At 40.6% G+C, this 27916-nt stretch overlaps 1 protein-coding gene across 1 annotated transcript; it reads left to right on the top strand.

Moving 5' to 3' along the window:
• Positions 1–203: 203 nt before the first annotated feature.
• RAB8B (RAB8B, member RAS oncogene family) lies at positions 204–27916 on the top strand. Its single transcript, XM_062626005.1, has 9 exons — positions 204–386; positions 16348–16408; positions 17553–17613; positions 19011–19088; positions 20189–20278; positions 21064–21129; positions 23145–23195; positions 23683–26206; positions 26702–27916. Exons 1-8 carry the CDS (start codon positions 263–265, stop codon positions 23773–23775), a joined length of 624 nt encoding a protein of 207 aa, XP_062481989.1. The 5' UTR covers positions 204–262; the 3' UTR covers positions 23776–26206; positions 26702–27916.

Genomic DNA, 27916 nt, shown 5'->3' with positions numbered 1-27916 from the left:
CGCTCACAAACCCAGCTGGGTTCCACGGGAGGCCCGGCCAGCAACGGAAGAAGGAACGCACGAAGGAAAGCAGAGCCACGCCTCCCGCAGCCGTGCCCTCTGCCCGCCGGGGCGGGCACTTCCGCAGCGCCGTGACGTGCGGCGGCGGGGCCGCGCTGAGTGGGCGCTGGGCTGGCGGGGCGGGGCGCGGCGCGGTGCCTCGCCTCTCTCCTCTCCCCTCTCCCGCGGTGCCCCCTCCCGCTGCGGCGCGGGCCGAGGCAAGATGGCGAAGACGTACGATTATCTGTTCAAGCTGCTGCTGATCGGCGACTCGGGCGTGGGCAAGACCTGCCTGCTCTTCCGCTTCAGCGAGGACGCCTTCAACACCACCTTCATCTCCACCATCGGTGAGGCGCCGCGGCTGCGCCGCCATCCCAGGGGCAAGGGGGGGTCCTGGCCGGGGCCCTCCCGCCGGGAGAGGAATGGCCGGGATGGCGGGACGGGGAGCGGAGCGGGCAGCGCCGCAGATGTCGCCGCCCGGGCCCGGGCCGCGCTTGGCGGCTTGTGCGTGGCCGCTGCGCGGGAGCCCTGCGGCCGTTGCGGGAGGAAGCGCCGCCGCCGTGCCCCGGTCTGGCCGCGCTCGGGAGCGCCGCTCCCGCCGGCGCCGTGTGGCGGGCTGCGGTGCGGGACAGGGTTTGCCCCTCGAGGGCGCGGCCCCTGCCGGGGAGCCGCAGGGTGCGGACCGGGCCCGGCGGCAGCAACAGTTGGCCCGGCCTCGGCGGCTGAGCCACTGGGCCGCTCGCCTGTTGGTCGTGCTGTTCGTGGGAACGGTGTTTCCGTTGGGCGGCCTGGGCGATGGCGTGTGCGGGGCTGCAGCAGCGCCCAGCCCTGACCCGCGTCCCGAACAACGCGCTAGGTGAGCTGCGGGGTGATCGTTGTGTCGGTTTTCTTGCGCTTTCGTTATGGGTCCTTTCCTAGATGTGCATTCTCAGAAGGTGGCAGAGGGCTCGGCAGCTCATGTTAACTGTGGGTCGTGCGCAGCTGCGCAGTGACAGGGACCACACGGCTCTCGGCAGGTCGTTTAACTATCACTTCTCAACTGTTATAAACTCATGCGTGTACGTGTAGCTCATGGGTTTGAGATCTGGAATAGTTCTATTCAAGCTCTTGAGTGAACTGGAGTTAGAAGCTCCTTAGTGACTAGATAGAGGAACCTCCTCGATGAAAGTTAAGTTTGGTCACAAGTTTGGTGGTGAAAAGGAGTTTCTAAAGCACAGCTGATTTCTGTTAATGATGGCAGGATGCTGTGTATTGAAACAGACTGCTGTATCTTGTGTTTCTGTGAGATTTGTGAGCTTTAAAGTGTTTTCCACTGAACTAAACACAAGCAAAATTTTGAAGTTCTTCACTGTCCTCGGCTTAGGCCACAACATTCACTGAGATAGTAATTCATTGAAACTGCCCCATCCCTGGCAGTGTTCAAGGCCAGGTTGGACACAGGGGCTTGGAGCAAGATGCTCTAGTGGAAGCTGTCCCTGCCTGTGGCAGGGTTTGGAACTGGATGAGCTGTAAGGTCCCTTCTAACGCAGATCAGTCTGTGATTCTGTGTCTGGCAAGACTTGAGATTTATGGTTAGCCCCTTGTAGTTGAGGTCACTTAAAATAGAGTACACTATTTTCTGGATGAAGGGGTAAACTGCACTGGAGGTTGCTAGTGTTTAGGAAGACAAAAGTAATGCTGGCTTTGGAAAATAACCCTGAAAAGATGAGTAGACTCTTTATTGGAAGGAAATTGATTTAAAGATGGGGTGGAATAACATGTGACTTGTTTTATGTTGCCCAAATGCCATATTCTCTTCAAACACTTTATTATGCTGAACTTGGTGCACGGGGAGGAAACAAATTTTGATGGAGGCAAATGCTGTTGACTCCATGAGGTATGGCTGGCATTTCCAGCACTTTGAGAACAGATTTCCTGCATTGCAACAAAATATTTCTGAAGAATTAAAATGGCATGTTCCTCTTCTCTCTGCAACCATTTTCAAAGTGCTGTATCAGCAACGCTGGCTAATCAAGACCTGAATAGCATTGCCCCTACAAAGTTATTCTGCTGTATGTGTTGTAGAATGAAAGACTTAATAAACATTAATAAATGCTGTATAGTTAAAGAAAAGAAATACCCTACATTGGTAGTGTGCTAAATATAAAATACCTCTTCATACTTTTGAGGAGATAGCGGACATAAATGTGTGTGTCTGACTCCCAGCCCTTTTCTTATGTTTCCTAAACTGCATAGCCCCTTGATATTTCTTGTTCTCACTGGTTCACTTTGAAGTCTTGAGGATTTTGAATGCGATGCTGGTTCTTTTCTTGCCTTACTCAGTAAGATTTTCTGCCATTTCCTTCCTTTACACTTGCTTTCACAAGGGTAGTATTTTCAACCCTGTTCAACCTGAAGAGGCTTACTAATAACTGAGGCATGTTTCTGATTCTATAGGCACTATTTGTGATTTTACAGTTCAGTTTTCCATCTTAGAATTTGTTTCTTCCAGTCCCTTTCATTTATCAGCAAAGAATCTACAAACAGTGAAGTTGACAATGCAGGAAATGGTGAAACTGTTCATAAAGTGCTGATGTGTGCTTCAATAAAAGTACTTGGAGTTTTTTCAGTCTCTTTTGTATATTGCTTGTATTACTTTTAGGTCAGTCATGTAGATCTAATCTGTTCTCTCTCTGTGAGTGCATGGTGGCTGCTCAGTACTAGTCGGTTTTAGAATCGTCGCTAATGCAGTTATGTTGTCACATCTGATGAGCAAAGGGGCATTCCACTTGTAACAGTTCTGATTTTTTCCCTTGTCCGATAAAGCAAAACCAACCCTAGTGTGGAAGGAGACAGAGGGATGCAATGCTTTCCCAAACAGGCCCACCTGCCAGTTGAAGTTTTAATGTCTCCAGATTAGCATTCCTAATTGAGTGCACTGAGTCTTCCTGAAGTATAAGTTGCCAGGCTGTTTTGTGTATACATTCTCCAAAAAGGGGATTTTGCAGTATGATGGTACTTCCTGTTACAATGTGTGTTCAGTCCACAATGATTTTACTTAGAACACATGATATTATGTGCCCTTAGTGGTACCCTGTTTCCTAACAAGATATCTGAGAAGGCATATATTTGAGATGTGTTAAAATTAAAGAATAACATTTTACTTTATGTATGCAAATGCACTTTATGAGTGAAGTCATTTATAGGTTTTTCTTAAATACATGGGGTTAAGCCTCTATTTCAACTTTTTTCCTTTGCTTCTACATCCAGAAATTAAAACAGACTTTGTTGCCATGAGGTAGGGGTGCACATCATGTCTAAGCACCAGCTATCTTTCTTATACTTTCCCACTTCTGTTGTTGTTTAGTAGTTTAACTGGGGCTAAACCACAACACTGCAGTTACTAGAGCAATGGAAGCACTTCCCAAAAAAAAAAAAAAAAAAAAGGAAATTAGGAGGGGGATGTTGAGACATTGCTCTATTATAGAAATCAGTTAATTAATTGGAGTTACTCTGTCATCTTGCACGATATACTTGTGTTATACTTGGCAGATTTCTGCTGTCATGCAAAACATGCCTGTAAGGCTGCATCCTTGTGGATTGCTTGGAGGTTTGCCAGTGGTCCCTTGACTTTTCTCCTGAAGACTTTTGGTCATGCTCTAATGGTGGTTGTACTGATGCAGACAGTAAGGTCTTCCAGCCTGGTGTCTTTTGGGCAGCAGTTGCATGAGTAGTGGGAGAAAGGGCAGTGCATATGTGTTTATAACTTATTGTGCTTTTAATTCTGTTTTGGGTGACTCTTGGTACAAGAGTTTTTCTGTCTTTGTCTTCACTACCTGGTGCAACTCATACCTTCAGCAAACTTTGCTACCCGTTGTGAGAAGTGAACCAGCAGTCTTTCTCTCGGATGATCCCCTTGGTTATTCAAGGTGATGTGTTTTCAGTCTGTGAAAGCACAGATGGGCTTTCATCAGCTCTAGGCAAGGCAGGTCTTGGCCTTCAGTAACTTGAAAGTTTTTACACAGAGCTCCGTATTTGTGCTTGGAAAACTTCTCACAGAGTGGGCAAGTCCTGATGCTGCTGTGGTCCCTTGTGGGGATCAGCTTTTCACTGCTAACGTAGGATAAAGCTTTTACAGCAGGAATGTGTTATGTAAGGTTATGTTGTTTAGTTTGCTTCCTGAGTGGAAACTTCTGCTTTTGCACAGTTGTACATGGAAAGGAAAATGCAGTTGAGTCAGCTCATTTTCACACTTAAACAGCTCCTAAAGCAAAACTTATCTCGTAGTATCTCATGTGCATTTTGCTAGTCATTTCAGTGGTGTACAAGAATAAGAAGCATTAATTTAGCAGTCTCCAAGTACCTTAACTTGCTGTTCAAGTAGTGCTGTCTGGTAAAACTGGATTGGGTTTATCATTGCAAGTAAGAAGGTATATTCTTTGCATTCCTTTCAACTTTCTGTTTAAACTGGTTTCTATGAGAGTAAACTCTGATCTTCTAGCCGGCAGCATTTCTGGCCTGGTACAACGGCTGCTGACTCTGACACAAAGTTTGTTGTATTTATTCTTTTTAATCCAAGATGATATCAGCGTTTGGCAGAAAGCTGCCCGCACGAGAGAGTCCTGGATCCCAGAGCTCAAACACTTTGTTGATTTTACAGAAGTAACTTTTCCTTAGCCTACATCTTGCAAAATAGGTCATGACTGGCAATCAAGCACGTGGATGCTGACCCCTGAACACTCTAAAGAAAATCCTTGACAAGCAAAATTATCAACTTCCCTTTTGGAGTGAAATTTCCATGCCTATAACATGTAATGGAAATTGGTTTGGTTTACTCAAGTTAAATTATGGCTCACTGAATGTTTCTATTCTTCTTCCCCATGGTTACTTGTTAGATAAGACAAAAGACAGGTTGTTGTGGTTTTTTCTACCTTCTCATTAAGCTTCAGCATTCCTTACAGTCCTTCCATCCATTTCTTTTGGCCTTCTCCAGATGACAGGAGCTGTAGAAGAAAACACACATCAATGACAGATGAGCAAAGGGAGGAGAGAGTCAGGAAGGCGTTGTCTTTATTAATGGTCATTATAATAAATGAATTGTAAGTGTTCTCTGCCATGCATAAAATGACTGAGGCTAGTTTGTGTCTCAGGTGGCACCATTATTCTTATCTACAGAATGGAAGTGAATGTTCAAGGTTTGTAGGATCTGGGGCTTGGGTATTTATTCAGTTCAGTGTGAGAAGGACATCAAGGGTTTACATGGGAATAGGGGCAGCCAGCATTATGGAGACAAATGTGAAGGTGGAAGAATGACTCCGCAGTCAGGGTGCGTGACGGGTGGTCAGCAAGATGTTACCGCATGTTGATCAGAAAGTGTTAGTTGGAGACATTGTAGCTTAGAAGCATTAAAGTTTGTATCTCTTGTGACCTTAAACTTGATTCGAACACCTGGCTGGTAACAAAAGACATCTTAGACTTTGATTTTCGTCTGCCCATGAGGTTGTGTTACCTTCCTGTTTTCAGCAACAGGCCAGCAACGTAAGTGAAGTTGTTTGGCTTTTCTTAAAAATGCTGTTGCAGCTGTGTTGCTGCGTGTTAGTCTGAAACGGTGTGACAGATGTCTGACTATGCCTACTCCTAGTTGGCAGATGGAGGTCTATCTCGGTTATGTCTTACCTGGTTATTTGAGTGACAGGAGGGCAGCTCAGACCTGCTTTTGTGACTTGGATCGAATGCAAAGTTAAGAATGCAGGCTGTTGCTGAATGAATGTAAGAACAAACATATTGATTGATACAGGCTTTGAGAGAGGTGCTGAACACTTGGCCTTTAGGAATTCATTATTTACTTTTTTTGGAAGGATCTACTAGTCCTTCTGCAGTAGCATATCCTTCTAGTAGAAATGCATCTTGAACTGACTTATTTTGGCGTTTAACTGAAATTCATACCAGGTGATTAAGAATCCATTCGGTATTTATAGTGATGCTTTATTGCATGTTTTGTGATAGGAATCAGGTGTTTGTAATGCAAGGGATATGATACTACTGTTTATCTTTAATCGGATGTTATGGTAGTTTGAGTGCCCAGACCATCAAGCTGACTGTAGATATATAAAGTAGATCTGATCCTTTTCTAATGTGAATAAGCAATGAATAGTAGTAACTTCAACAGAGTCTCACTGTGTAAGACTCTTGTACAAGTAGAATTGATCCAGAAGCTTTTAGTTGCTGGACTTGCAACTCAAAACTTAAGTCAACAAAAGGGGTTGTAATTTAGTGCCTCTTAAAGGGTGTTTGACCAGAAATTGCATGTAGTTTCAGTTTAATCTTGTGGTTTACTATAAACTTTCATCTTAAATGTAAACCATGACACTTCTGATTAAACTGTTCAAAGTTTTAAAGGCAACTGAAGTACTGCATGTTTCAGAAGACTTCTGATAGGGAGGACCAAGTTTAAGATGATCTGTATTAGCTTTGCTGCTACTGTGCAGGCTGTACTGCTTTGGGCATCAGAGAAAAAAGCCTGATGGTGAATGTCAGTGGCATTCTCTTACATGTATGACAGCATCTAAGAGCACTTAAAGCAGACTGTTCGCTAACAGGAGTCTGGCAACAAATCTGGAACTCGGGAAGAACAGGTTGAGTATCAGAAATTGGACAAAGCTAACGTGGCTGCCAGCCAGGGAACACGTACACTGCTTCCCCACCCCCAGTAAGATCCTCCTTTCCTTATCTGCTAGAGAGAAAGAGCTTCCCTTTACTGAAGCAGAATGTCTTGTCTGCATGGTGTGACTTCTGATGGGATTAAAGATGAAGTAAGGTATCTGTGTCAACCCAAGCGTGGAAGGAAGGAGGAAGATACAGTAAGTCAGAGGAACTGCTGACTGGAAGAACTTGTGGCTTAGCAGAAGTGACGAGAGAAGAGTACTTTGAATATGCAATGCAGGAAAAGGAGATGAAATGGCCATTAAAAGAACTTTGCATAATGTAGGAAAAGAAAACTGTTATGTGCTAGAAAGACAAGTATGGCCCTCATTAATAAGTTATGTGGGTTTGCCAGTTAATTTAAGTGGTAAAATCTTTCAAAAAAGGCCTAATTTGTCATTTATATAAGAAGCTAAATAAAGCAGCCCTTCTTCCCTCGTGTCCTTTGCTTCTCAGATGCCCCCCCCCCCCCCTTACCCCCATGTAAGAACATGGGTTTAAAGAACCTCTGATAAAATGATGTTCCCAAGGGCTGTTGAGAGTGCCATCTTTAAAAATAACTCCAGTGACTTCAAACTTTCAGCTTTGATTTTTGGCCTGATCTTCAGCATTTTCCAGTGTTTTTAATTTTTTTTTCTCTTCTGCTTCTGATCCTGTCGTGATATCCCAGAATCTCTCAAGGAGGTGCTTGGCAGTCCAAGTTGTTGGCCTATAGCAGTGTTTAACCGTACATACTAACTGTATGTAGTCTTTCTTATCTGTCTTAAGTCTGTAGCTGGAAGGATATGTGTACCTATCACGGGTACTGTTGGAATAGAAGATGCAAAGTGCATTGGTTGTACCATGCAAGGGTGTTTTACCTCCAAGTGATCAATGACTTGCCAATTCTTTCCTTCTTTTATGAATTCTGGGACACACTGTATGCTTGCTTTTCAGGTAACATCTCTTGTAATCAGACAGTGGTATGGCCCACAAAAGTCACTCTGAGTAACCAGTTCAGTATAGACAACCCTAACCTTTTTGGCCTGTTCTCCTCATCTCAGCTGAAGTGTAGTATATGAATAGAATAGGACAATATATGAATAGAATATTTACTGGGTTGCCCAGGGAAGTTGTGAATGCTCCATCCCTGGCAGTGTTCAAGGCCAGGTTGGACAGAGCCTTGGGTGACATGGTTTGGTGTGAGGTGTCCCTGCCCGTGGCAGGGGGGTTGGAACTTGATGATCTTAAGGTCCTTTCCAACCCAAACTATTCTATGATTCTGTAATAGTGAACAATGAACTTTAAATCATGGTGTCAAGTAGTCCTGATTCTAGAAGATTTTTTTTTAAATGGCATTTCCTTGACATTTTGGGTGCTTAAGATGCTAGATTTTGGATGAAGTGGGCCTTTTTCTTTTTTTTTTCTTCTTTCCCTGACAGCAATACTCCGTTAGCATAACTTTGGTTAAAGACTGCATTTTCTGTGCTTTCTACATTTACAAGCATATCTGAATTGCAGGTTCCACTTCCTTTTTTTTTTTTTTTTTCCCCTCATTCCTATTAAATTATGCTTTTGGTAAGGACTCATCCCATGTCCTCTCTTCTGAAAGAATAATCCAATATTTGTATTCCTAAGGCATCTCCTAAATGTGAAAATGGGTGTTCTTCCCCATTAAAACATGTGCCAAACTTGTTTTTTCTTGTGCAGTAGAAAGCCATGTGCTGCACATCCCAGAGACCTGAGGAAAAGAAGAACTTCAAAGTAGGTAACAGATCCTCCAATCTCACATTGCTGCATTACAGCTTCAGTGAGTGTGGGGCTGGCTCCCTGGGAGATGGCTGCAGCCATTTCTGTTCCATATCTAGCTGTAGTTGGAGGGTGAAACACAGAGCAGTTCCTGTACTAGCATGGACCTGCAGCTAGTCAGGTGATACCCTGGTGTAGGATCCATACTGGAGCTGCTTGCAAGTTACTCATGGGCCACCTTGGTCTGTATTAACCAGGGCTTCAGTTTAATAATTGGTTCAATGGAGTCTGTGGTCTTCACTCAGAGGAGACCTGTGACTGTGTGTACCTGTCCTCTAAGTTGCGCCATCACGGATGATGATAAGCTGAAACATGGAACTCGCCCAGAGGAGACCTAACCTGATCAAAAGAGAAAAGGATTTGGTCATGACTCTTCAGTGGCAGCGCCTACCCTAGTTTCAGTTAGCTGTGAAACCGTAGCCTCAGCTCAAGTCTGTGGCCAATTTTAACATTTGCTGCTCTCCGTTTGCACATTGGCCTGCAAGGAATATGTTCTCGGAGCAGCTAAGTTAGTGCATTCCTCTTGGAGGCACTTGGTCTATAAATAGTCCTTACAATAAACAAACTTTGCTGTCTGTATTAGTAGTGTAGTTTAATCTCTTCCGAAATTATTTTAGAGGAAACTGAGTTACCACCAAGTGTAGCTTATTTCAAATTCAAATAGAACAAGAGGTAAACATAGATTTATTTCTGTGCACTTTCAAAGAGCTGTAGTACTGGTGTTGTAAACCCTGTAAGATGTTCTGCAGGGACCCAGCTCTTTTTAAAGTTGGTCTGTTGTGACAGTTGGTAATTTTACTCATGTCAAACAGTTGTAAGTTTCTATTCCTGTGTTGTTTTATAGTCTTAAGATTTGGATTGAGTTTTTTTGGTATTTAAAGTCATGCAATTCAGAGGCTGCTCAAAGCAGTCTGTAAATTCTGAATTTAAGATGTGGGAGGATAATTTCACTTTGCAGGATGTTCTAGTGTTCACACTGAAGCACTGCAATGCACATTTGGGGTGGCAGAACTCATAGGAACGCTCTTAGGAGCAAGTGGCTGAAGAGTACTGGATTCAGATCTGATAACCAGATTACACAATAGGTTATTGAGCTGCCAGAAACCTGAATGTTTCAATGTGTAGGGTGGTCTAATTCTGATGACTGTAAGTTGTATTCTGAATCCCTTATTCTCTTGTAGATAAAAAGTAGCTTATCTTAAGAAAGGAAGCTTAAAGTGGTAGCTGTACCATGGGCGAGGGGACACATGCTGAAGGAAGTGGCAGTTTGCTTAGGATCATGAGCATTGAGCTGATCTTGGTAGTAAGTTTCAAGGTCTTACAAGCAGGAAACCACCTTATGTTACATATATCTTTATTGCCTTACCTATTTGACCTCTTTGGGTGTATTTAGTTTGCCAGTGTAGTGTATTTAAACTTTGAGAATGTTATTAATATCTTTCAAGGTGCAGGACACTCCTCTGGGAATCATTGTGTAGGACACTGGTATTAGGTTCTTTGTATTGGGGAACAGTAAGATGAAGAAAGAAAGGCTAGTTAACCTGAAGAAGCCTATTCAGTCCACTCTGAATTTAGAAACATTTTGTGGATTCTTATGGGCTTTCCTGAAGGAATAGAATAGGGCTTTGTCCCTTCAAGTTGGGAAAGGATGACTAAAACTGGTTGCACTTGTGTGGACTCTAAAATAAATTTATTTTTCAACTTTCAAACACCATTGACCTTCACCTTGGTGCATTGCTTTGTGTTAATCTGCTGCATTTTTAAATGGTCCCAATAAAAGACTACTATGTCTTTAATTTGCATAGTGATACAAGACATTGCTGAGATCATCTGAAAATGCACTGCAGATGTTACTGGGGACTAAAGCCAAATGGTCAAGTTCAAAATGATTAGACTTTGTTCTTTTGCATGAGGCTGTATGACACACTCGTGTGTTGCAAGTGTTCCCCACCCTGCCTTTTACACTGCTCATGTTTCCTACTTGGTCATTTCTTATGTTTACTGAAATCCTTCAAGAAAGATCTAATATAAAAGCAGATTTCTGAGGGTTTATTCATCTGCTTTTACAGATGAGGCAATATACTGATGTAGTGCAAGAAAATATTCCCTTAAAAACCCTTCAGTTCTGTTCACGTGTCCACATGAAACTCAAATGTGTGATCAGTGCTGGTATCTGCATGCCTGTCACCTTGTGGGGAGCAAGGTGTGTGAGTGAGGGCTTCAGTGTCCTCAGTACCAGTTGCTTACAACTCTTTGAAAGTATAATGAAAAGCAAATGCAGTGGCAGCAGCTGATTGCGAAGCATGTCTTGCTGCAGTGTGTGGGGCCGACAGGCTTGTGACAGCCCTCCCAAATTCAAACCCATCCTTTGGAGAGCCAGCAGAACAATACCAGCTGTTACAGCTGTGCTACAGAATTACTACTGCTCACTGGGTCCGATGTTCACCTGTGCAACTCAGTTGCTTGCTGTTCACAAGATGCAAAGCCGATGGGGGGGGAGCATTTTCCAAGTAATTCTCTCCCAGACTTCAGCCAACTGAAGGTGAAGCGTACCAATTTTCAGTCACTTCTTTGTTTTTTGAAGGTAGGTTACAAATCTGCTTGTCATTTCCAAGTTGCTTTTAATTGAGCCTTAACTCTGAGTGACTGCAGAAAAATATCTTCCTCTCCTTTTGTATATCTTGAAGGCTCTCACGTGTTGTGTCTTGCAGTAAAGAAGTTGTAAACTTTTCTCCCTCTCCACTTTTGCCCATTCAAAAAAACAAAACCAAACAACCCCCCCCCCCCACTTCACATAAAAACACAACGGGATAGGAAGGACCAGTGCCGTGAAGTTGGAGAAGGCCCAGCTTGAAAGTTGATGTGTAAATTTCAGTTGTTCTGACACTGTATTGCTCAAAAGGGTAACGAGACTTTGAACCTTGACTCCTTTCCCCATCTTGTAATGAGTTCCTTTTTATTGTGATCTATGTCCAGTGGTGATAAGTGCCATAAAGTTTCTGTTTATCAGGGAATCCCACTGGAAAAAAGAAATTTCCATTCAATTTTCTTCTGTTCTTCAAAAGAGTAAGGTGAGGTTTGATAAGTAGGAGGATAACTTCCTTGGGAGGGTGGGGGTTTGCTTTTTGCAGGTCATGCAAAACAGATCTCTCAGGTTTTAGTTTGATAAACAAGATCTGATCCTGTGGTGCCTCTTGTACATTCATTGATAGCTGGGTCTAAAACGAGACTCTTCCTAGCAAGCGAACCAGGTATTAATTTGTTTTCACGGCTTTGCCAGTTTTTAGTGTTTAATCACTTTTTAAAATCCCCTTGGCTGGTATGTTTTAAAACCAAACAAAGAACAACTGAACCATTTAAAAAGCTGCTACATGGAGTGCTACGTTTTGTTTTTTTTTTTTTTTAAATGAAGTATTGCTTTGCCAGAGGTGGAGAAATAATCTACTGTGGTTAGATACAGAGGCCAGTGTACTCTATCAGTCATTGACATTTATTTGCATCCTGAATGGTGTTGATTTCCTGGCTGATCTTTTGCTTCAGCTGCACCAGAGAAATGTTATTAATATACAGATTCTGTGAGCTCAGTGATGGGAAACCTGTTAAATCACCTGGAGTTAAAATCAGCAGGAGTTGTCACCTGATCATACAGCTTTCTCAAATGTAAGGTCCAGCTGCCGCAAACTGATGTTGAGCCCCATGAAAGATTAACTTAAAATCCTGGTTGACAACTGTGTAATTTAGCTAAATGTTAACAATTGCAATATTTGTTTGCCAGTAGCGACTAAGGGATTTTTTTCTTCTTTAGTTTTATGTGTTTCTTTTCTGTCTTTCACTGCTTGTATTATTGAAGAACATGGCCCTTCTAGTAGTACCTTTTTGCTGAGGAGGATGAAGGCCAGAGAAACCTTTACCTTCAGGAAGTATTTTCTGGAACTGTTGTTAACAGTTGATTTGTTCCAGACAATACTTTGGTTTGGTTTCTTTGTGCTGTAGCATCTTTAATGTTGTTTAAAAGGAGAAACAAGATCTGTAAGTCCAAACAGTGGACTATGTAGGAAAAAGTTGTAGTGGAGACCTATCTGAAACCAGTACTGTAGCACTGAAAAACCTGAGGTACTAGCTCTGGTGACTGCAGGGTTAAAATCCGAGATGAGGTGAGAACAAAAGAGTATCAGTGATGCCATGAGAGTAAGATACTGTTCTAAGAACTCAAGTAGCAAAATGAACTGTTTCAGCATCTCTGCTTGGTTTGTCCTTGCATTCCAGTGAGAATTGTGTCAGAGTAGTTTTCTTGGAGGTCCGTAGTAGAAAACCATTGGTACTAAAGCTGGAAAAGGAACCTCTCAATATGTGCTGCTGGGCAGTCCTGTATATTTAGTGTTGTAAAGTACCTCTTTGGAACACTTCCCAATGTCTCTCTAAAATGATTGCATTACTGAGTAATTACAGGTTAAATCTGCCTAGGTTGGCTGGAATAAGAAGGAATGTCTAACTCAGGAGTGGAGTGGTGGAAGAAGAAGTAGTAGCAGCAGAAGAGCTCTTGCTGTACGAGATGAACATAACTTCTTGGCTTAAACTAGAAGAGGCCTAGGTGAGGCCGGTCTCCCTGGCTTCTAATATTTGGCTGTGTGGTGTTGGGCAGTGATAGACCTTAGCTTTGTGTAGCAATGCAAGGCAGATATGGCAACATGCAACTCATGGCTTTCTGTGTATATGGCTCTGTGGCACTAAGGACACTGACATCCTTAGTGTACAGATTTCTCTGCTCAGTGTGTTCTTTGTCATTGTTGGAAGCTATGGCAGAAAATACTCTCAGGTGAGAGGGTGCATCCCTGGCCTATAGGATCTGCAAAGGATTTTGAAGAATAATCCCTCAGCTGCATTTACTGTGCTGCAAGGGGAATCCACCAGTTACACTCCTAACCAAGGCACAAGTGAGGTCCCAGCTTGGACTTCATCCTTGCAGACTGTAAGCTTGTGGTTATTGCAAGAGATGCTCTTGCATCTTTATCTAATACATAACAGACTTGCTAGATTGATGCTGGTGTGTCACACTTGTGTGGCAACTCCACTTTAGGGGTTGAGAATAATTACCCTGTTAGCATTTGCATTCTGAGAATTAGTCTAGGTCTGTGCTTTCTAAAAGCTTCTGAAATTTAATTTAAGGTGGACATCCAGATGTTTCTGGTCTGTTTCCCCCTGCTGGGGAGAACAACTTTGCACATTGCATTTTAAAGCTGTGTGATCCTTTGCACTGAAACCTTCTGATTCACAAATGACTCTTTATTAGCCCCAGCTATCTTTTTAAAGTTTTGTATTTTGCAGTGTGTGACTGCAAAATAAGAATTCATTGATAAAGGAAACTCTCTGTCAGTAATTACTTTTGCAATGCTGTAGTCATGGGAGCGTTTTACATGGTGTAATTAAAGTTAACTGTAGCAGGACATTGCTTGTACTGAGCCATGCAAGTGCACTTGGCAGGAAGTGGTAGCACATGTCACCAGGCTTGCTCTGCGAATGTTTGCAGCTCACCACTTCCTGTTACTGAAGTGAAAGAACAAAAGAAACACTCGTTTCTAGTTCATTTTAGCCTCTAAAAAGTTGCAGTTGCATTTGTTAAACTTTTTAGTATTGTAACAGGGGTATTTATGGCTTTCCTTTTTATAGTCTTCTTTGAGCTTTGAAATTCTTTTTTGAGAATTTCGGTGGAGGTTCCTACTAGAAATGTGAAGTTCCAAGAAGGTATCTTTTGATGCAGATCTGGAGGTTTGGCAGTAATCAAAGGGGTGGTTGTACAAATCATTTTAGTGCTGCAAGGGAAACGACTAACCACAAGAAACCAGCCTGTGCAAGGCATGGGTTGGTGCACACAGATACCTGACTGCAACTCCGAAAAACATTCCTACAGGAATCTTTCACTGTTGCTGCTGCTGTGTCTTAGCTTCAGCAGCTGACAGTGCATACAGAATTATCTTTAAACCACAGTAGTCTCTGAACCCCGTTTTCCCAACAGTTGTGGACTTAATTCCAAGACTTCAAGCCTAGCCACAGAGGAGCTTTTACAACAGATATAACTTGCTGTTGTCTGTGATGCAATACCCTTCCCAGAAGAACCTTTAATTTGTGCTTTATAGCCTTTGGGGCCAAAAGAAAATCTATTCAGAGCAAAGGTCATTGGTGATTTCAGCAAGTGTTGCACCTAGTTAGGAGAAAAATCTTTACAATGAGGGAGACACGAAATCCTATTGAGTGTGAAATGGAAATGCTACCAACCTCCTGATACACATAATAGGGAGGGGTTTTAAAGTACGCGTCATTCTTATGTCATTTTTAGAAGAATGTGAATTAATGAGAGGATCCTTTTTCCTGTAAATCTGCTTGTGAGTCCTGGGAAACTGCAGTCGTAGCAGTAGTCATAGCAGTTTAAATTAATGCAGTTAATTTCATATGCTGTTAAAAGTGCTGAGGTGATATTTCTGTGTGTAATTTGTATTCTAACTAATGGGCTGAATGACGCACCCATAACACATCAAGATTAAGTGGCTGAAACTTGGTATTTTCAGTGTTTTAAAACGTTAATATCACATGTGAGAATGAAACCCTAATAGTTAGTGAATGTCCATATTTCATATTCAAATGTTACTGTAGTATATTAATAAAGTCCCTTGGCTTCCTGTTTAAGTGATGGATGAATTCATAAAGCTAGAAATGGCATTTTCCCAACTGAGATACTCTTGATAATTGTCACTTAAATTACACATGAAGGAATAAAAACCCCAACCCCTACCCCACCCACCCAAATCTTGCAAACTGTGACTAAATATCAAGTAACTATTAAAGATTCAGTGAAGCAAAAAAACGAGCCATTAGTTTCAAGACAGATTAATTGGAGGGTACATGGGGTGGCTGTCCTGGGACACACAAATCTGGCAGTCACGGTGGGACTTGAGCAGTCTCAGCTTGTTACAGTGTAGGTTATATGTCACTATATGTAGGTAACTGTGTTATAGTGTAGGTTTAGAGACACTGAAGTTGAAACAGTCCAGGGTAAAGGCTAGTTTGTTCGGCAATCTTGGCTTTGCTTCATGGAGTCGTTTGGTCCCTCTAAACCTTAAAAGATATTAAGCCCTTCTGAATTATATTTTTTTTCCACCCATGGCTTAAAATCTGTCTTCAAAACCAGTCTTGGAACTGCTGGGTGCCATGTGGACGTGTAAGGGGTGGGGAGGAAGGAGAGAAGTGTTTCCTGGATACCTTTTGGAGCTTCCTAGGAAAAGTTACTCCTAGACCGGTGTTCTTGAAAAAGTCCCATGTGTGGTGTGCTTCAGCAGCTATGTCTATAGCTTTTATCTCCTGGTGCTTTACCATTTACTGTGATGTCTGATTAGACTGCATGAAACACGAGTTTTCAGAAGTAGATGACAGCTTTGAAAAGGAACTAAGGGGTCATAGTACGTGTTTTTAACTTGGAGCCAGCTGAGGGAATTGACTTAAACTGCAGGGGCTTGTCAAAAGCGGAGAAAAATGTAGATTCAAGCTCATGACCTGATTTGATGTAAAATGGAAGAATTCTGATGTTAGATCTTCCTTTTTTAATTTTGACTAACCCTAATAGTGAGTCTGACTTTGGTCTATTTCATTGTTCAGATTAATTTATCCTTGACACTTTGGGTGCAGCTGCAAATCTTTGTGCATCCTCAGCCCTTCCCTGCGTTTGGAAGAAATGACAACTTCAGAATAATTCTTTTGCCCAAGTTTGCTCATACCAAATTGTCAAAACAAAACTGAACACTTCCTTTTCATTTATTGCAAAACTCAGACTATTGCTTTCTCTGGCAGGAATCGACTTTAAGATCAGAACTATAGAATTAGATGGAAAGAAAATCAAGCTACAGATATGGTAAGTATTGCCAAGTAATTTAAGATTTTGGTGAGCACTGAGTTAATCCTTGATCAGGAATAAATACTTCATAGCTTTTGAGCCTGCTGCACTAAAGTTTTATACCTTTTATTCACTGATTGTCCATGAGGTTTATGCTTTCTTCTAGCTTGATCTTAGAGTGGTTCTGCTTCAGTAGCACAGGAGATAGCCTGTTCACATGCGAACGTTACAGCCACTTCCCATTTTGTCGAAACCTGTCCTCTTAAACGTTGTCTTAGCTATTCCCTGTGGAAAGGAAGCATTAACACAGTATGTGTAAACTAAAACACGCAACCTAACAAAACATAATCTCCTCTGCTACTTTGATAGCTAATTGTACTTAGAGGCACAGAGTAGTGATAATGCTCCTGTTCCTTGCATGGTGTGTTAGTAGACACTGAGCCTCCTGATAGCAGCAGAGTATTTCTGGAGTAGCATTATTACCTGTGCCAAACTCTTTAAAATGCTACTGGTGAATGTAGGGCTTCTCCTGATTTTTCAGGTTCTAACAAAGATGTAAGATTTGCATGCATGCCAGCATTCTTGTGATTAAGGAAGTGAAGTGCCAGAAGTGGCTGGTACAAGTTTGCCGTCTGTAATACAAGTCAAAAAGCTGTTTTCTGTCAGGCCTTTGGGGTTCAGCTCCCCCTAGGTGTGACTAGTAGCCAAACACTCTGGTCCTCTTGTTCACTCACAGACACTGCTTTGAAGTCATCTAGGATAAAATGTCAGCACACTAAGGTATAGTGGCTGATTTTCATAGCTAACTGTATGTGAAAATGCACTATCCTAAAGTATTGTACTGCTGCATGTTTTAATTTTTGTTTAATGCAGGACTTGGGTGCATCAGAGCTGCCTTTTTGAATTATTCTAGGGGAGGCTGTGTAGTGCTGAGTTCTGATGCTTGCATGCATATTTAAATGCTTTTGTGCCATATTTATGGTGCTGCTATAACCACGGATGTATGTAGGATAGCTTGGGAATGAGAAAGATGTTGAGGGCTGAAAAAAACTGTGCAAACAGCTTCTTAATGGTATTTTTTCTCAGTGAGTATCTTGTATTGTTAGGTACAGAAGAGTGTAAAGATCTCCTCAAACAAATGCTTGTTTTCACTGCATTTTAGGGATACAGCAGGCCAGGAGAGGTTCCGCACAATCACAACAGCTTACTACAGAGGAGCCATGGTGAGTCTTCTCCATTCAAAACAATTAGGCACAACTAGTGTAACTGGTTTGCTGTTCTGAAGGTTTTATCATGTAAGTCTTCAACTGGAGGATAGGATAATTGTGGCTTGAGATGCAAGGAATTAAGTTTGTGGTTTGGTTGAAGTTTTTTGTTTTGTGCTTCCTTTTGGTTTTCATTTTTTAAACCTGTTGGTACTTTGTCTAGTCCTGTTCTCGTGATGAAACTCGAAGCCCTACTGTCTCTTGAAACATAATTAAAACTTCTGCAGATTATAATAAAAGGTGAAGTTCCCAAGCTCTAATGGGACACGGCTTGTTTACTGCAGTCAACCCCTTCCAACATTTGAAATGTTTGAAAAATAGCTAATGGATTATTTTAATATTCAAAGTGCATTTCACTGAATTGATTTCCTTCAACCAGTAGAGAATACAACATCTGGGCTAGAAACGTAATCACGTACAAAAGCTACTGTTACTTTGTCCGCCATTGAGAATGACTTGGGGTCAAATAACTGACTTGGAGCCTGCACTCTTTGTGTTGCAACTGCTTGTAATGGTTCTTTTAATTAATGCTATGATTTGAGATACTTTGTGTTGGAACACTGTTAATTTTAACTTGCTGATTACTAGCTGCTGCTGCTACATATTTTTATCACTTTGTATGAACAGATCCATTCCATTCATGGGCTGGCTTTGGGTCCAGATAATGCCACTGTTAGGGAATACAGCTGGGGAGAAACAGTAATGGTTGTGGCTCTGTGTTAGAGCTTTCTAGTACTTAAAAAGGTTATGGCAGTGACATGGTCTTCTCCCCACCTCCCAGTCCATGCAAGGACTTTTCTTTGTCCTATGAGGAATGGTCAGAAAGACAATAAGGAATGGAAATGAACCTGGCAATCTGACCTTAATGCAGCTGTTGTGTGTTTTCCCATGCTTTGCTCATTGTTGAGAGCCCACTCTAGTATACGTACATAACTGTCTGAAAGGGCTAAAGCTTCTGGGAGAGTACCTAGTGTCAGCTCTGCTGTAAGGATCTACTGGCCCCAGCAGACTGGATCACACAGGTTTGCCATCTCCGACTGCTTAGAGCTGCTGCTTCTAAACTTGACTAACCATAGAGTCGTGGTTACTGTTGTACAATTTGTATGCTTTTCCTGACTCTAGGCTAATAATTTAAAAGTTCACATAGGTGGTGTGTTTTACCTCTGACGGTGGCGAAAGATGACAAATGGTAATATTTTGGGTAAATTCTCAGCAATGCCATAACGTTTTGAGAAAAGATTGTAGGTCTGTAAGTTCTGTTGAACTTCTTGCAAGTATAATCAAACCAACAGCATACATCAAAAGCCACCCAATAGTGCTAGCTCATCTAACTGGATTTTCTTAACGTTGTTTAGGGAATTATGCTGGTGTATGACATCACAAATGAAAAGTCTTTTGACAACATAAAAAACTGGATAAGAAACATAGAGGAGGTAGGTGCTTTGGGAAGTATTTCTTAACCCATTCATTTTAGGATTTTCCTGGGACCAATAATAACCAAGTAATTATTCACTTTCGTTATAGTAGCTAAAACATACGGTCAAGTTAGATTGTACAGTGAATGCAACAGTGGTTATTAATGGGGAGAAGATTTTCTTATTCAGCTAGGGGTAGAAGGTAGAAAACTTAAGTTCAAAAAGTAACCGTAAAGTGTTTCAAAGCTGCTTTTACTATGTGGCTCTCATTGGTCTTTTTTACTTATGGGTGTGTCTGAGGAATGGGAAGAAGCAAGATCTTAGGGTGTCTGCCTTTTGCTGAGGTGATGACAGATCTGTCTAATTTTGGTTGTTACTGTGCTGTGTGTTTGTCTGATTAGAGATTTTTGACCTTTTCATTTGGTCTTGGTTAAACTTCCTTCCTACTAACTTACTATAAATCATTTAGAGGGACATGCTGTCAAGTAGGAAGAGGACATTATGAAGTGAGAGGAGAAACCTTAATTTTAGTGAAGCTATAGTTAGGCAACATAATCTTGCTGGTTTAGGTTTTTTTCCTTAAACGTAAAACCCATGGACTTTTCTTAAGTATTGTTACTTGGCTCTTAAGCCGAATTCCTGTATATCAAATTATAGTTTGATACTATATTGATAGGGCTGGAAAAGTTCTCTTGCTGAAGTGATTATTAAAGTATTTTATTAACAATCTGTTTAAAAAGTGCAATTGTATTGCATAATTATACTGCAACCAAATAGCTCAGATGTCTGTGCACTGCTTTGAAGTAAAGTGAGTGCTGTTGTATTTCCAGAACAGCCAAATGCCTGTGCATGTGTGCAGCCTGGTACAGAGCTTGTGGCACTGTATTTGGTCTGTTTTAATACTCAGGCAAATTTAATCTAGGAGGATTTATTCCAACCAGTTTTATCATGTAAGTATTAATTTGGCTGGTTGAGAAGTCAGTCTCTTCCTCAGCAATGCCTTCACATTAGATAACTTCTGAAAAATAAAATAGTCACTGGTGGATGAGCATGACACGTTGGTTTCTTTTAAGCAGTGATGTACTTTGTTTCTGAGAGATTACGGTTTCTTCTTTCAGCATGCCTCTTCAGATGTAGAAAGAATGATCCTGGGTAACAAATGTGATATGAATGAAAAAAGACAAGTGTCCAAGGAAAAAGGGGAGAAGGTGAGCTTTTGGTGACTTACCTGATCTAGAAGCCTCCTTTTCTTGGGACATTGGCTGCTGGATATTTTGGGATGTTTTAGGCATATGTGAGAGATAATGGGCCTCAAACCTTTTGTTCCAGAAACTTCTATATATTACGGGATGTCAGGTTTGGGAGGGTTTGTTTTTAAATAGCACTTGACAGTCTTAAAGTCTGAATAAACTTAATGATACTGTTGTCTTGAGAGGAAGATCCTGTGAAGGATGTTGACCTTTGCTATAGCATGAAGTATTCTAAATCTCAGTCTGAAGCTTTGTATATAGTCTAAGCAATTCACCATGGTAATTACTTACTCCTGCTATTAAAATTTAAGCAATCATCAGTTCTTCAGAACAAATGAACAAGTAAGAATACTATATAATCCATTATGTACACAGCTGAAGCAGTGTAGTTGCTAGTAATACTGCTTATGGGATGATTGTATGTAGTTATCTGGTCCATAAATCCACATTAATGAAGATTTTATCTTGATGGGGTTTTTTAGGTGCTAAATAAGTCTTTTTGTGAGCAGTTCATCTCTTTGTTGTTTTGAATTTACATGAGGGTATGGTCTGTTCTAATATTTCTGTCTAATTGTCCAGTAACTGTAATGGTTTTGCAAGAGAAAAGCAGAAATAAAGCTTGTTTGGTTTCGTTTTTTAAGCTTGCTGCCATATACAGCATCTATTGTATTATGAACTCATATGAAACACTGGTTTTACAAAGGAACTTCAATAACACTGAAAAATTTTAACCTCTCTTCCAGTTAGCAATTGATTATGGAATCAAATTTTTGGAGACGAGTGCAAAATCCAGCATAAATGTGGAAGAGGTAAGAGATGGGTGTTACACTTGGGTGTGTTTGTTGAACTACTGCTATGGAGACATGTTTCATGATCTATTGGGCTTTCTGACCTGATCTGGGACCTAAAGTTCCTACTGTGCTCCAGGGTCAGCAGTCTTGTTATATTTAGAGTTGCTGTAAAATCCAGCATTTCTTGTTTTCTGGTAATGTCTGGAATTGGTTGTTAAGTGGGCGTTAACAGTGGTTTATTATCATGGTAGGAAACAGTCCCTTTAGACTTCTGTGCCTTGCTGCTAAATTTCAAGTACTTTTGGGCTGGGAATGGGTGTAATTTTAGAACAATGCTTTGTGAAGGAAATTGGATTCAAGATTTGAGAATAACTTGCTGTTGTGTCAACGAGCCTTCAAGTTACTACTAGATGTGTGCTGTGCAGATGAGACTGAAGTTAACCTGGAACATCAGCATAGACTGTCATAAGCTGATGTTAGAAGAGGAAGTCTCTGACTTGCAACTTGTTTTCCTGCAAGTGAATTTTATTCTAAAAGCCTAAGACCCCTATTTATGAGCGCATAAGGAAATAAATTGGATGAAAGAGTGGCTAAGCTCCAGTCTGTCTTACCATGAATCACTCTTGTCATGTCGGGGTGGGTGGGGGGAGGATCTTACTCCATGAAAAGCGTGAACAAGAATATAATGTGATATCAAAAATCAGCTATATCAGGATTCATTCATTCAGAAGAGGTGTAGACTTATTCTTAAATGTTGTTCCTATATCTAACAGTCTGAAAGCTTTTTCATGTGCATTGACTGGATATCTTTTAGAGGTCCTCCAAACGTACTTAGTACAGATCATGCAGCTAACAAATTAACTGGAAACTAAAGAGATTGTTACTTTAAAATAACATGAGCGGTGCCATGCCACTCAAGCATTTTTTCTAATTGCAGGATGGTTGTTATACAATAGATTTAGTTTTAACCTATTTGCATTGTGTTGCATCTGGAAAAGTGCTTGACCTGATTTTCACAGTGTCATTGTGATTCTTACAACAGACAATAGAAGTGTGAACTTAACAGCTAATACCACTGTGCATAGCAATAGTCTCCTAATAAAAAGTACCAACAGTCATCTTCATTAGTTCCTTCAGATGATTGACTTGCAATTTCATTTTAACTCCTGTAGGTCACTAAATTAAGCATTACTTTGTGCTTATGCCGAACAACATGGCTATTTGTCACATGAATAATGAAGAAAGCATTTAAAAAATGCAGCTGATACAGGCATTGAGCAAGTAATGATTTAGTCTTCATTCCACCAAATACTTAAAAATACTTGGGAAATGACACACTGTGATAATCTTGTGATCAGAAGGGAATTAATTTCTATTACTTTTTGTGATTTATTTGCATTAAATCAGTCTCTGTCTTTGGATATATTCTGAACACAGTGAAAGGGGAAATACTTAGTCTTTAACATTCTGGAACTGTCCTTGGATTGTTGGTAACTCCAGATAGGGAAAATCAAGATTTTAGGTTGCTTCTGGAGAACTGGAGAGTGGCAGAATTTTTCTGCTACAGAAGTTTCTTTGTTCCTTTGTACATTGAGGTCTGAGATGCTGAGTTTTGCCAGAGTGTGGTTTTATTTTTTGTTTGTGGGGTTTTGGTTGTTTTGGTTTGTTCTGATACAGATACTGGAAGTGTAACTAACTTTATACGTACATAGTGTATGTAGCCTTGTCTTCAGCAGGTCATGTTTTTTTAATGCCCAAGAGATACACAACAGGCAAGTCTGTTCACCTGCTGCAAAGATTTGAGGAATGGAGACTAAAAAGAAACAGTTTTTTCCTTCTAAAGCGTGCGGACTGCAATTTAAGTAAACACCTGTTAGTACACAGAGCGAGTGCCTTGCAACTCCCAAGTGCTACCGGTGGCCTACAGCATACTGTATTGTTAATGTGTCTGGCTATTTCAGATCTATCTTGTCTTTCATGTCCTGTGAGTAACTCTTTTTTTCATTTTGTTTTTCATTTCTGCTCCCCACCAGGCATTTTTCACACTTGCACGGGACATTATGACAAAGCTCAACAGAAAAATGGTTTGTATTTCAAATTGCCATGCAAACTAGTTAGGTTGCAGTGACTGCTATAATCATTGGCTGAATAGTAGCCCTACCACGATACTCCTGGGGATTACAGTGGGGATGATAGATCAAAATTGAGCAAGCAGTGCTTTATCGCACTTTGTTACACATCAGTGTGTAACTTCTTTATTTTGCACTGACATTAACACTGGGAAGGCTGGAACTGATGTGTTGTTTTCAAATGTTGCCAGTGTGATCCTTGCTTTATTAAACATCAAATCATGTAGTCACTCCTTCAGCTAATCCTTGAGATCTGGATTGTTAAATGTTTCTTTTTAAAGAAGGCAGTTTTACTGAGTGATTAAGAGTGGATAATTGTGGGTTGCAACAAGCCTCTGCTTTGGTTGTTGCTTTGAAAGGAGGGAAAGTGGGGAGGGAGACTAGGAAAGCCAGACTTACTTTTTTCTGCATATCCTGATGTTGATGCTCTTGTGTCTTTCAGAATGACAACAGTTCATCAGGGGCAGGTGGGCCAGTAAAAATAACAGAAAATCGATCTAAGAAGAGCAGCTTCTTTCGATGCACGCTACTTTGATGAACTTCTAATGATAGACTGCAGCACACTTAGAACCTTTTCTGCTTCTTTGAAAGCACAGGGTCACAAAGCCTCAGAAATAATACCACCAAGCTGCTGCTGAGAGCTCCATTGAACGTAGACTGCGATACACAAAATACCAAGTGGATTTTGCTCACTAAGCCTATTGACCTGTCAGGCTCTTCTTTCTCAGATATGGAAGCTATGAAGTGGAGACACAAATGCAAGAGTTAACCTGTTTTCTTTTTTACTTTCTGTTTTATTGCCTGTTGCAAAAGCTGCTATGTTTCTTTTAACTTTGCACATCCATATTGGCCTCTTACTGCCTGTTACAGCACAATCTTACATTTGTATTTGCACAGTTTGACTTGTAAGATTCTTAACAGATTTGTGCAGGTTTTCTCTTTTTAAACAAATTTATTTTCAAGCAGTAGAGCCAGGGGTAAAATTATCTCACTTCCATTATTTCCTATGCTGTATACCTGTGGCCATGACTGCAGTATGGATGTCAACACTCTAGTAATGAGAATTACCAGAACAATTGGCATTTAACAGTTTGTATGCATTTTGTCTTAGATGCACAAATCTGTTCATGCAGAAGCGATGACATTCTATTTTGAATGTAGTATGTTGCTTTTCTTTCTTTACCAGACTTAGCAAAGTTGTGTTCTGAATTGCCAGTCACTGTTTGATTCACAGATGCACCTTTCAGTTATTTGAATAAACACAGTGTCTTTCCTCACTTAGCTTCCCTTTGTTAGCTCAAACCATCTGCACCTTTTTTGTTTCTGATGAGGAAGTGCACTCTGGAGCTGAAATCATGGTCACTAATTAGCCTCATCACTATCACTTAAGTGGCTTGTGGAAGCTGAATGCATGAGTTTTGAGTAACCTCTGTGGATTCATTTGTTCAGAAATGACTGCTTCTAAAGGTGACTTCCATTTCTACTGTAATTCTAAGCATAGTTCGTTAATGTGTGTGAGCATCAACCCTTGATGCGGTGTCCAAAAACTAGCTTCCTGTGCAGTTACTAGAGTATATCAAGTTGTGGCACTAAGGAAATGGTCACATTAGGGCTGTAATGTACTCTTAGTTGTGCAGTTAATGGTGAATGTGTGAAGCCCTCCTTGGTCTGCTCAAGCAGTTATTTTTCTCATCAAAAACTGGTACAGTGACCTAGACTGTTAGAGGCAGAGTTCAAACATAGTTGCCTTTTTTTACTCAACTGAGCATTGTATAACCTAGTCTTTGTTCTACTACTTTTTTATTGTCTTCTGAAAAAATTCCTCAATGAGCAATTAAAACAGGTGCTTTAGTTCTGTTGATGTGCCAAACTTGGACCATTGTAAGCTTTAACTACAAGTTTGTGTCCAGCATGTTTGTTACTAGGGGATAGGTGCATTCTGTCGTTGTCTAAGTTCATGTCTGATGTGCTTGCTTTTGCTTCACTTACATTGTCTGGGGTTGTAAACAGTGAGCTGGTTGTTAGCACAGATAACTGCTTCCTTTTGTGGTGTCAGGTACTGAACTTGTCATCTCTGGGTCTGTTGTAAATATCTTGAAAGTGAAATGGCCAATAGCGTTAAGACTTAAAGACTTTTGATTTTAAAAGGTTTACTATTAGTAGCTGGTTCCATAAAGTTTTAAGTGGTTATCGACCTGTCCCCGCGTGTGGTTTAATAGAAATAGTTATTGTAACTAGGTGGTGAATCTCATAAACTGCTGTTGCTGCACTAAACCAGAAAGATCTTCATGGCAACAAGGTTCAGTGAAAAAACAAAGCAACCCTAACTGCTGTGTTGTCTACCCTTGATGTTTTTCTTGGACGGGCTAAAGCAGTTATGTTTTCTGTATGGTTAAAAAAGTGCTTCTATACAGAAAGTGTTGTGACACCAATTATGAATGTTGTTTATTTTCAGTAATTTACCTCTGACTTATTTGGTGTCGTAATACTTTGATTTTTATCTCAGGGGTTGTCTGCAAACCAAAACTGACATGTTCTGTGTTTGGCACCGTTTACAGAATGCTTTGTATTGTTTTTCCTGTCTTCGCTGTGTGGTTAAAATGTTCATTCAATATTAGTCTCCATGAACTTCCCTTTGAAAGAGCCTGTAAGTAGTAGAGTCTATGAAATGCTTCTTGAAGCAGCAGCGAATTGGGGTATCTGCTTTGTTGGGGGGGGTGGGGTGGGAGTGGGGAGAAAAAAACCTTGCTATTTTCTTACATTTAGCTGTGCTAAACTGTACATAAATGTGAGGTAAGACCATAGGAAACTCACTTTATGCATGATAAAATAATGCAGTAAATATTTCACGTTGCTTAATGTTCATGTAAAGTTCATCTTTTTCTATTTGTAGAAGAATTTAATGCAATTTTGTTGTCCCCTGCTGAAACTGAAGAATTCTAATTTCATGTGGTCTTATGGATAAGGTAAAATGCAGATTTCTCTCTCTTTTTTTGCTGTTTTGCCCTCACCCCTTTTCTCCAGCAGTATTAAATGGCTGAGTGGCTGCACTTTATCCGTGTGCTAACTTTTGGTCAGTAGACCTTTCTGTGTACAGTCTGACTTGTCAGACATTGAGAAACGTGCTGTATCCTAGCGTGCAGATCAGCTGTATGTTTTACTGGGAGTTTTTTTAGCTGTATTTTCCTTTAGACAGGCGGGTGATGATAAATGGTATATTCTGCCTACGCATCAGATGCTGGGTACTACAGGCTTTTCTAATATCACTATGATTGTTTTGTGCAGCCTCTGTTGCTACTTTGCTCAAGACTATATAATCTCGACTTTGAAGGACTCTTAACTATACCTCAGTGTCCTGGGTTCAGCAGTAGCAGTCAAGTAGTTAGTATTCTAATGGCCATTAGAATGAAAGTCATATAATGATTATTCATTAAGCAGTAAATGTGTTTGTTTTGTTCCAGAAACTGCCATTAACCTTTCAGGAAAGGCAGACGTTTTGTGGTGGATTTCGCTAAAACAAAACTGCTGCTTGTGCTATGGAGTTGTAGGCACTCTTTCCTCCGCCCCATGTCTGTGCACTATTACCTTGACCAATATTTTTCTAAATGGTTTAAGGGAAAAAAAAAAAGAAAAAAATCGCCAAACAAACCCCAAACTGCTCTCAGTGCTCTGCAGTTCTAGCTTTCAGTCTATGCTCAGCAAAATGTGCACAAGGAGGTTTTGTTGAGCATGTACAGAATACCCGATTTACTTACTGCCTGGAAGTTCTATTATTGCTAAAGCTTAAACCACTCGTGAAACTTAATGCACTCACTTTTCTACTGGGGGGACAGTCTTAAAATGCTCATTGACTTTTCAGACCTGTAGTTCTTTTTACAGAAATTATTTCTTATCGTAAGTACCTTTCCCGTACTAGTCTGCTGAAGTCAAGTGAATTAAGTTGATCATTCTCGCAAGTGAATAAAGGAGTCTTCAGTATACATATCACGTTAAAATATTGTGAATGGATAATGATTTGAAAGTACATGAATAATGTGTAAAATGCATAAATGTGTTATTTGTGAAAATGCATCTGTTATTTGGTTACCTGTTAATGTAACTGAAATTTTGCAATGTTAACCTTAAGGATTGGTCTGTAGGTGATAATAGGTCTTTTTTCTCCTCCATTCACTGAACTGCTTATATCATTTTCATTCTTACAAATAAAACTTGTATTTCTTTCTTCCATAAAAGCAGGTTTTCCATTGATTTGATTTTTCTTGTTTCTGGTGAATTTAACTATTTTAGTGCATTCCTATGGCCTTACGGACATTTTTGCAAATAAAACTTCAATTACAGTTATTTTAATGCTATATAGCTACTAAATTCAGAATAAAAAATATAGTCCTTGAGAAAATGCTTAATTTTGAAATAGAAGTGTTCTACTCTGTATGTTCAAACACATTTTATCTCTGATATAAAGGTGTAATGTGAAAAGCTCCTGCGGATAAAAGTGAACTTGTCATGTGGTTAACTTGTAAACCTGATCAGTAATTGTGTATTGATGTGTATAGACAAAAAACCAAACCCAACCCCTAAGAAAACCCCAAACCTTCACACTCCAGTGGTTTTATTATTCCATGTGAACTTTTTTACAACAATGTGTGTCTCAAATAAAAGTTACCTAATGAAAAGTA

This window comes from Pezoporus occidentalis, unplaced genomic scaffold (assembly GCF_034315485.1).
Source record: "Pezoporus occidentalis ecotype Australia unplaced genomic scaffold, CSIRO_AGI_Poc_V1 ctg11, whole genome shotgun sequence".
Lineage (NCBI taxonomy): Eukaryota > Metazoa > Chordata > Aves > Psittaciformes > Psittacidae > Pezoporus > Pezoporus occidentalis.
The sequence above is the reverse complement of the archived record's forward strand: the minus strand, read 5'-3'. Positions and strand labels throughout refer to the sequence as shown.

Bases quoted from the DNA above. Each gene is read 5' to 3' on its own strand.
- RAB8B (XM_062626005.1), top strand. From the start codon at position 263: ATGGCGAAGACGTACGATTATCTGTTCAAGCTGCTGCTGATCGGCGAC. The intron at 16,409-17,552 runs GTAAGTATTGCC...ACTGCATTTTAG, and splicing joins AAAATCAAGCTACAGATATG to GGATACAGCAGGCCAGGAGA. The intron at 17,614-19,010 runs GTGAGTCTTCTC...AACGTTGTTTAG, and splicing joins CTTACTACAGAGGAGCCATG to GGAATTATGCTGGTGTATGA.